This window comes from Electrophorus electricus, chromosome 19, assembly GCF_041902795.1.
Source record: "Electrophorus electricus isolate QZ-2024a chromosome 19, ASM4190279v1, whole genome shotgun sequence".
NCBI classification, from domain to species: domain Eukaryota; kingdom Metazoa; phylum Chordata; class Actinopteri; order Gymnotiformes; family Gymnotidae; genus Electrophorus; species Electrophorus electricus.
The window spans coordinates 13,489,855-13,500,000 of NC_137515.1; the positions used below are offsets into that span (position 1 = coordinate 13,489,855).

The 10,146-nt window shown below is 39.3% G+C and overlaps 2 protein-coding genes across 7 annotated transcripts in view; both read left to right on the forward strand.

Moving 5' to 3' along the window:
• Nucleotides 1–3,902, forward strand: part of megf10 (multiple EGF-like-domains 10) — a 39,422-nt gene extending 35,520 nt beyond the window's left edge. For 2 of the 4 annotated variants that reach the window (XM_035535665.2, XM_081701760.1), the window contains 4 exons: nucleotides 437–560; nucleotides 856–900; nucleotides 1,099–1,305; nucleotides 1,818–3,902. In XM_035535665.2, coding sequence (XP_035391558.1) covers nucleotides 437–560; nucleotides 856–900; nucleotides 1,099–1,305; nucleotides 1,818–1,984 — 543 coding nt within the window. In that variant the 3' untranslated portion in view covers nucleotides 1,985–3,902. Of the gene's footprint in view, nucleotides 1–436; nucleotides 561–855; nucleotides 901–1,098; nucleotides 1,306–1,817 lie in introns of those variants that run through there. The other 2 variants (XM_035535666.2, XR_014118543.1) reach the window with 2 other exon arrangements.
• A 2,992-nt stretch (nucleotides 3,903–6,894) lies between these two features.
• prrc1 (proline-rich coiled-coil 1) overlaps nucleotides 6,895–10,146 on the forward strand; it is a 12,388-nt gene continuing 9,136 nt past the window's right edge. The window contains exons 1-3 of one of the 3 annotated variants that reach the window (XM_035535668.2): nucleotides 6,895–6,995; nucleotides 8,281–8,393; nucleotides 9,412–9,834. In XM_035535668.2, the coding sequence (XP_035391561.2) occupies nucleotides 8,297–8,393; nucleotides 9,412–9,834 (520 nt within the window). In that variant the 5' untranslated portion in view covers nucleotides 6,895–6,995; nucleotides 8,281–8,296. Of the gene's footprint in view, nucleotides 6,996–7,029; nucleotides 7,949–8,280; nucleotides 8,394–9,411; nucleotides 9,835–10,146 lie in introns of those variants that run through there. The other 2 variants (XM_081701761.1, XM_035535670.2) reach the window with 2 other exon arrangements.

Genomic DNA, 10,146 nt, shown 5'->3' on the forward strand with positions numbered 1-10,146 from the left:
AGGAATGTAAAATGTGTGTTCTAGCTGCTGTGCCAGTCAGAACACAGGTGTACTCCCTGGAAGATGCAGGTTTGAGACCAGATGTCACTGTTGCAGGATAATGTATCTCATTATTAATAAACTGCAGTCAGACACATACTGACAGATACTCATACTGGATGTTACGTGTCTGGACACTGGACTTACATATTTTACCTGAAAAGACCAGCTATGCACATAGTATTAAACACAGTACTTCCATTATGTGTGGAAGTTGCATTCTCATTCAGTTTGTCAAATTGCATACATGTTGAGACACTGTGTAGGATTACTCTATTAGTTTTCTTTAATAAGTTATTGTAGAGAAAAGGCCTTCTATGAAAAACGGAACTCATTCAATCCTGAAACAGAGGTCATGGTCCTATACTTCTTAAATCTTTCATTTCTGTTATGGTAGACTAAGAACAACCAATTGTTTGTTAACCTGAAGAACACACAGCAGCAAAAGAGGCCAACTCTGATGGAGCAGACTGGAACTCTACCTGTTGACTGGAAACAGGTCAGCTGCTTCAATGAGCTAGGTGAGCTGTGGGATTTCAGATGGCCTTGAACACTTTTCATCCAGAACACTAGACACCAGAACACCCTTGCATTAAGTCTGTATATGGCCTTGTATGGTTTAGTATGTTCTTAGTTCCAACATTGTTTCACATATTCGCTGCTGCCGACATACGTGCGTCTTTTTGTCAATTCTATATGCCCCTATGGTACTTCGCTCGCACCTCATCACCATCACACCACACTCTAGTTTTGTCTGGTACAAACTGCCCTTTTTCCTATCTCTTTCTGCCTCTCTCCTTACAATTATTTTGTCAGGCGCATATGGGGCTGACAGACGCTATATGAGAAAATCTCTTCGAGGTAAATGAGATTCTTCCTTAAATGGTTGACAGGTTTAATCATAAGCTTTGAGTCGTGTCGTTATCCTGTAACACAGCATTAAACAAGACACAGCAAAGTTTGTTCAAGTTTTGTTCCTTGTGATCAGGAATCACGATGAATGGGTCGAACTGTATGTAATGGCCTCATTCTTGCCTGGCTTTTCTTTTTTCCCCCTAGACCTGGCAAAAAGCGAGCCCTACCACTCTAGCTCCTGTTCTCTTAACAGCTCTGAGAATCCCTACGCCACCATTAAAGACCCGCCGCTCCTGGTCCCCAAGAACACTGAGTGTGGCTATGTTGAAATGAAGTCCCCCACCCAGAGAGACTCTCCATATGCAGAGATACACAATTCCAATCCCACAAACAAAAACGTATATGAAGTTGGTAAGTACATGAGAGGTGACTTGAACCTGCTCTAAATGCCGGAATGTCTTTTTGGTAAGGAATAAGAAGTTAATACGCTACCAAGAGCAATGAAAGAACTGCGGAGACAGTATTTCCTGACATCTGCATAATTCAATGATGAATCTAAATTCCTCCTAAATTTACATTTCTGATGGGATTATTTTAAATTTGAGTGACAATGAAGCAAAATTTCCTCTCGACTCTTCCTCTTATGGCTCAATTATGGACTGACAATTTCCTTTTTAACTCTTATGTGTATACATGTTATTACAACAGAAATACATGGTATAACAAGGCATCAAAATCCTAACCAGCCAAACAAGGCATAAGGAAGGCTGTTGTGTTTGGAAATTCACTTTGGAAATTCAATTTGGAAGTAATAGGCATCTGCAGACTACAGAAGGAGCACGTGGAACTGCTTGTTGATGGCTAATTCCAGCACATGACCTAGTTGTGTTTGTGTGTGTGTGTGTGTGTGCGTGTGTTTCTAGAGCCGACCATTAGCTCTGTCTACACTCCTCTCAGCAACGACTGCAATGGAGCGTTTGGCCAGGACCCATACGACCTACCAAAGAACAGCCATATCCCCTGCCATTATGACCTGTTGCCCACGCGAGACAGCCCGCCTTCCTCCTACAGGGAGCTTGAAAGTGAATGAGCTCATAAAGACTTGAAAGAACATACCCTATTTCCACTGCCATGGCCTCGCCTTCCACGAGTTCTCTATGCCCACATGAGGTTTGAAAGTCTTTTTTTTTTTTTTCATATGTTCACATCGATATGAGAACGATTTTATTTCTGTTATATTGTCTTCACTGTCGTTATACTTATTCTTAATCATGGTATTTTCTTACAAGAAATAAAATAATACAAATAATGCAGGAGAATTTTTAAAACAATTCTCTTAGTTTTCCTCTTATTCAGACTCATAAAAATGCAGTAATTTGAATAAAAGAGGTGACAGTTTGTAGCAGGTTTACTCAATAACTGTTCAGTGAATCATTCCACGTGTTGATGACAACATATCACTTGCCTTTATGCTATAGCGTGCAAATACAGAGAAAACCTCAATTTATTTTTATAACAAAAAAATGTTTGAGATCGATACAGTATTAGCTATTGGAAAGGGATCTGGAATGATTTTGTTTGTTTTCTTTTTTATTGGTGTTTGGATGAGTTTATATTACCACTGTTGAAAATCTGCATCATTTATACAGTGATGCAGTATTACTGGGTTTTTTTTTAGGAATGTTTTTGTTGTCTGCTAGTGTTTTATCAATACTAAATTTAACCAAAGGTCAAAGTGCCATAATAATGCTTTCTTTATCTATATTGGCTCTTTTGGTAAAAATATTTATTTAGACAACCATCCTTCAGTTCTGTTCTCTGTAGCCCTGGGTTTGCACTCATCATCTCTAATGCTGTAATCGCAGTTACACAAACATTTGACCTCCCAGTACAGTCTCATAGTAACAAACGTCCCTATGTGATAACTTCACTTATATATCATTTGAACAAGTTTGGCATCAACAGCATACATGCCAATTTTCACTTTTGAGAGTGCACACAAATCAGCATTGTTTGAATGATTTGAGTAATTCATTAATACCTTTTAACTGTCTTAGTCAACTCAGTCAATGTCTGTTATAAACCCAAAGTGGTTATTGAAAATAGATACAGAATCCTCTAAAGAAATAATGCTTAAGCTGGACTTTTGCAATGAAGGTGATTTGTGTAGGAAGTCAGGCTGTGTTTTGGTCTGGACACAGACCACCTTTAGCATATTTAGATCTTTTATATGTTTGTGTAGAATGGTACAAGGCCAGCCTCCAGTCTTAAACTACTCTGAGCCAGATATTATGTTTGTATAAAATTGTACATAGCTTGTTATACTTTTAGAACAAAATCATAAGACATTATGTTTGGGGGCTGAGGGCGAAATACACTCAACTCAATGACTACATTTTGTATCCTATTTTATGTTCAATCAGAATAGTTTAAAGCTGCTATCAGGTACAGCTGTACACATCTGGTCAGCTTTTGGTACTGCAACAGCAAAAACTTTATATTAGGCACTTTTACTCCTTTTTTGGAGACCCCATTTCCTGATTGTGGCTTTAATTCTACTATTTTTTTAAAGAGCATAAAAATGTATAAATAGCTCTCAGCATGACAAATACTCTTTAGAGGAAAATTATCAGTCTATTGGATTTAATATGACACACACACAGATCATTTTTTTTTTACTGTCAGTCTTACTTACTTCTCAATGTTCTACAAAACAATGACCACCTAGTGAAATCACGGTTCCAAATGGCCAGTGCAAATTTGTGTTGACTGAACTTGAAGGGTATATAAGTGTACATGTATATATCTACATTCTCTTTCCCTAATGTGTTTTTTTGTAAGAACAAAATTAAATTGCACACTTTTTATTCTCTTCCCCAAAGAATACCCAGGACGGTATTTGCCTCTTACTACCACTTTTCTCAAATGCTTTGTATTGTATTTTGTTTCCTAGTAGCTCAAGTGTTCTGTACGTGCAACTTTGCTTTACAATAAAATTACAAAAATGAGTCAAGTAGACTTTTCTTTCAATATGTTTTATAATCTTATTAATATGCATGCACATTATACATCACAGTTAACGTGTCAAGGTTACCACTGAACATAATATGGTTTTGTGTGTGGGTGTGGACCACATCTACTGCATGTCACAGTGCTCAGGCCTACAATAGCCTACATGCATACTTATCAAGGTCTGCTCACACCTGCCACATGCACACGGCCAGTGCATTCCATCACATTTGTCAATACAGTCATTAAGTAGGTTACTTTAATTAAATTGTTTACATTTTAGTCCTTAATCTCATTATTCATTATACGAGTCCCTGTACAAACATGCCTGTCCATTCTGACTGTGAGTGAACTTTAATGCATAATCAATTTTTTACATTCCCCATAAACAAACAGAAATGAGGATAGTGGATTAGAAATTTAGGGCTTTGTTTATTAAACTCTGAGTTGTGACCTAAATTGTCTTGTGAATGCGTTGTTATCGGATTGCCATATAACAGAGGAGTTGCAATGACCGTACAGTGAAACTATAGGTCATCCGGGTCAATTTTGTGGTGAATGATGTCAGGCTCTCAAACTATGAATAAGGATACAAACGCTGGGACCATATTGGGACTCAAGAAGAAAATAATTACTACAGCAAATTGCAACACAATGATAGAAACAATGACAACAGCCATAAAATAAACAGAAAATGATACTATTTGCCTAACATTCATGCATATCTTTTACATTTCTAATAAAATACACAGAGTAAATGGGTTTCTGTGCTAGTGACAGTATACATGCTGTTATTTAAACTTACCACATAAAATTAGTAGGTATTAACTAAGATACCAACATAATGAGCATTTGTAAAGTATCTAATTGCTGATTAACTTGCTTCCTCAAACACATGTGACGCTACTGCAGCATATCACATTGCCAGCCGTGTACTGCGTCACTGTGGAGTGCCGTATGCTTGGAGGAGAGCAATTGGCGTGCACGCCCTTCTTTCCACTCCTCAGCAGTTCAGTTTCAATGCTTCTGTCAATTCTTCTTGTTCTTTGCTGCCATCATCATCAGTTGATGTGGTCTTCGGCCGCTAAAGTCCACCTGAGACGAAGTTCAGTAAGTGGTACTCTGAGACAGCATTCTGCCAGTGCTCGTTCTGATGTGCTTTGTCTGATGGTGGTACCTTTTTTGCATGTGTGATTCGTGTCATCTTCCTTTGACCTCTCTTCCACAAGCTATTTTTTTTCCCTCTGAACCACTGATCACTGATAGTTTTTTGCTTTTCGCACCATTACTGGTTAAACCTTTGACATGGTTGTGTGTGAAAAGCCCAGGACATTAGGGAGATGCTAGAAGCAGCATGCCTACTCCCAACTATCTCACCAAATTCAAAGTCACTAAGGTCAGTTAGTTTGCTCATTCCAGTACTCAGTTGAACTGATGCTAAACACTGCTGTGCCTGGGTTAGTCCACACACTATGGTAATATGATGTATAGCTTTTCGGTACTTGTCTGAGGACCAGTAAGATAAATACTGTAAATGTAAAAGTAAATGTCTGAGGATAGGGAACTGGCCACCCAATGTAGAGTTTACAAACCACTGAACTATAACATTTCATTGCATTCCCATTGAACTATTGTTCATTTCACAATTTCTGAAATGTAAATATCTTCCTCTAGGAAGAGATGTGCAAGGTTTATATCACATATATATGTCCATCTAGTAAAAACCTGCACATGGTAAGATTTGACACTTATAAACTTATAAACTTCTGTAAAGGTTCTTCAAGCCGTTTCTTTTTTGTTTGTTTGTTTTCAATTTATTAATTAATTTATGTAAGATTTCTCAAACACAACCAACGTTATGGTATTTAAATCTGCATTTAAAGATTCCATTCTGGTTAAAATCACAAATGCATTTGTTTTATAAATGTTTTTATAAATGCACTTTTGTGACATTTATTAATTACATTATTAATACAATCATCACATTCTAACATCACACTCTTCTTGTGGTTGTGGTGAACCGATTTACAATTTACAGATGCGCCACGTCCATTAGCGAGAGAAAGTTATTTCACTGTGGTATGTCATTTTCACATGACATACATGGCTGGACTAAATCTTACTTAGCTAGTTAGCCAACAAGGGTAGCATCTTGGTTGTTTTACCCCAACATTTCTTTAATCAGTGGCCTAATGTAGCAATCAAAGCTACAAAAAGCTACAAGATACTCTGCAGACAAATGCTGTTGCTGCATCGCCTAGACAAGTTCAGACAGGCACCAGCTGTTGGATAAAACATTCATTCGAGACTGTAAGGATCCAGACATGGTCAAACAAACAAATATTAATAAAAACATGCATACCTACAATAAGACTGCATAAACAGTAATGCAAACAAAGAATAAATTATAAAAAATTATAATAAAAATAATAAATTATAATAAAGTATAATAAAAATACAAATTTGAATGCAGTCAATACTCACGATACTTCAAACACAATATCAGCATAATGTATTTTTTTCTATGGGTCATCGCAGAATATATCCAACATGGGAGTTCTCAATTAGGATAATAATCCTACTGCATAGGTTCGGGGTTTTCTATTCGGTCTCTGTGCACCTCATTATATTATGTACTTTAACTTAGTGTCATTTTATTGTTCAGTTGCAGTGAAGTCTTGATATATGTCTGCGAATTTTGCGATATAAATATTTAATTTGGAGCATCACAATGTTTGATGGCTAACAACAAAAACGATTACATTTTTATAGACTTATTTTCCAGTGTTTTTTTTTTTTGGTTATTCGCATTGCATACTTAGCTTTGAGTGAGGCACACCTCCTTTGCACGCACCTTACAGCCATAATTTGATTCTTTTGGACTGAACTGAACTCCCCTAACCTCGCGCTGATCTAGGCCAGCGCACCCACGGCCCCGCCCATCGCCGCTTTGGACGTGGCAATGTCTGACGTCATTATCACGCGGCCATTTTCGACGGGGCAAATCTCGCTTGCATTTTGGTCTAGAGTTGGTTAGACATAAATTCGCTTTGTATTTGCCTGCGCGTTGCTTAGGAATAGGAAAGTGACAGGTAGGATTATGCTGAAGTAGACTTTTTTTTTTTTAAACTTGTTTTGTTGTTACTTCATTTGAGCGGGGGTATATTCCTTTTATCTAGCTGTTAAGTACATAACTCAGTTGGAGTGTAGCAGGAGAGCAGCGCTCCAGCTAGCTAGCTCACGCTACCTAGGTTAGCTGTCTTGCTAGGCATGAATATCAGCTGTCCTGCAAGTGTGTGCGATGCATCACAGACTGCAATTGATGGCTTTCAACCAAATATCTGGATTCTAGACTGATATGAGAACTTGAAGCCGCCTCCAGCTCGCTAAGCAGACATCACTGAATCTGCTTTGTTCCAGTTGCATTCTAGCAAGACACCTTAGCATATTTGATGCGACTCTTATAGTTAAGGTTAGCTAGCTAGCTAGCTTGTTAGTTTCTTACTGGTCTTGCAGTTTCCCGTGTGTATTTAGGAAAATAGACTGTTTTGCTAGTAAAAAAAAGTACTTTTTTTACTAGCAGAGTGCTGAATCTACTTAAACCCCAAACCTGTAGAGCGGCAAGCATAGTGTAATACAGTGAGCTAGCTAGTTAACTGTTTGCTGAAGCTGAGTCTGAGGTCTTCCTGCTGCATATGTTTTGCGAAGCATTGAAGACGTGGCAAAAGAACACAAGGCTAGCTAGCTAACTAGATAACCTAGCTGTTGTAAGAGCGCTATCTTGACAAGTCAATACCATCTTTAATAACAGCAACGTTTGCGTTTCCAGATTTGTTACATTAGAACATTTTCTGTATTATACTATGTAGGGCATAGCCCGTTGTTTTTGCCTGCATTTGCATCCGTGGACAAATACCTACCTGTCTGTATTACTGATTTAGTATGACTTTTCTAAAGTATAATGGACACTGAGGCTCAAAACTCTCCCCTTCCCCTCCGTTTTCAGTCAAATCATTGCTGTCTGTAAAACTGCATATTTACCAAGGTAAAGACAGACTTGCCTTAACTGTATAGCACGTTACTGTATGTACGTGGCCTAAAGGTTATGTTGACATTCTCTTTCGCAACAAAACCCAACCCTGTTTGAACACAAGCAATGTGCTGCTCAGTGAATTATAGTGTGTGTTATCTGCTGTATATAATCATGCATTTAAAGATTAAAGGTTAGTTTTAGAAGTGCAGAATGATGCCAGACTTATTTTGATGGCAAGCAAATGTTTGTGGCCCAGGCTACTACCGTGAATGTAGCAGTGTTGGATATTTGATTGCAACACTGTTGGGTTGAATGAATTGATTACTTTCCCATCACGGTCACAGGAAGAAGTTAAGAAAGATGATGGAAGAGAGTGGAATAGAGACTACCCCACCCACCACTCCTCCACCTCCACCCAGTGTGGCTGCTGCCATCAGTCCCCCTTCTCTCACTATGGGTAAGACCTGTGCACAGTTGGGTGGTGCTTTTTGTTAAGCAAAACCAAAAGAGTTATTAGTGGGAAGGTCCAGAGTGTGCCATCATCTCTTTTTTTCTTTTAAGTCATAGAGACAAAGCATTTATTTTTAATATGATTTTGCAAGGCTTTGTGTTTGTCACAGCTGAAATGGCTGTCAGTTGCTCATTAATGTAAAGACAGTGTCCTTGAAAATGGCATTCTATTAAGAATATTTTAGCAGCTACCAAGAGTGTAAACCGTCTTGCAAACTCAGAAAACTGATCAGGCTTCATTGCTTGTTGTAGAAATGTGAATCTTTTAATCTGTCAAAAGTACCCAATGTCCATTTTCTAGTGTATTTTGAATCTATTCGTGAGGATTCAAATTATTTTTTGTTGTTCTTTCAGTGATTTTTTTTTTAATGGATTCAGGGCGTTGTGAAGGAGCTTAGCCTAGTGGTGCTGAACAGTAGTGAAAGTAGTTTGTCCTCGGGCTCTTACTTGGAAATATATCTGGGATTCAGTTGCCTAACTTTAAGGAGACCTTCATAGCAGCACTGCCTCCCCCAGGAATAATGGTAGCTTTAGGTGTGATTTTCTCTATGACACAAGCCACAGTCACAGCAATGTTATTTACACCCACAATGTCATCTCAATGCCTGTAACATCCATTTGTTATTGCAAGTAGCTAACTATTAAAAAGGCCCCTAATGTTTTCATGTCTCCAGTGGTACTTTGATGAGGGAGAACAGGAAGCGGAAGGTGTGGCTGTGTTTATTATTGCTTTCTGGCAAGGTCGCCTTGTTCTTATGCCGTGTGATGAATTGAAGACCATCATTGCCAAGTAGATGTTCATCCATTGTACTTGCACTGGGGTGATTGTTGTGTAGGTGTTATTAATGTTAATGTCTGTTTGATGAATGAGTGACATAGGGAGGAAAAAGAAAGCGCTTGGTACTAAAAGGTTTGCTGTGCACAGCAACAAGGCGTTCATCTTTCCTTATCCTTCCTCTTTATAGGTCTGTCCAGTCCACTGACACTTCCCACTACCAAGGGCGTCTCTAGCTTTGCCCCGGAAGGATTCTCTACCCCAGTACCTCCCACAATGCTGACCTCCACCTTGCCTCCTATCCAGTCCTCAGCACCACCTCTGTTCTCCCCCAGCCCTATGACTCCACTGTCCACAGCCTCCCATGCCCCTGCTCCACCCCTAGGTGGGCATGTGCCTTACAGCAGTCCCGTGGCACCTTTCCCTTCTCCTTCTGCTCCTGCTCTGGGATCCTCTGCGCCTCCTCCAGGTCCGGTACAGTCTGCCCCTCCCATGGGGCCGCCCACCACTGGCTTCACTATGACCGCAGGCTATGACATCACACGAGGGCATGCTGGACGCACGCCGCAGACACCGCTGATGCCCAGCTTCTCTAGTGCCCCACCTATGCCAGGTACGATTATCATGTTTGTGTACTACTGATTGACCTAGTAGGGCTGAGACTAGCTCTTAACTGATGAAAAGGCATCATATGCCAATGCTGTAACTCAGGATGACGAGCCCAGGAAAACAATGCTTGTGCTTTCCTCTGGAGAAGTTGCTATGCCATGTGTGTATTGCACGTTTTTCAGGAGTACCTTTAAGTACAGTTAAATAATTCCACTGTACACCAGGAAAACATTTCTCTTCTTGGCCACTTGCCTTACTCTTTACGACAAATTTCAAAAATGATGCTGACCCAGTAGTTCATTGATGGTACTATAGC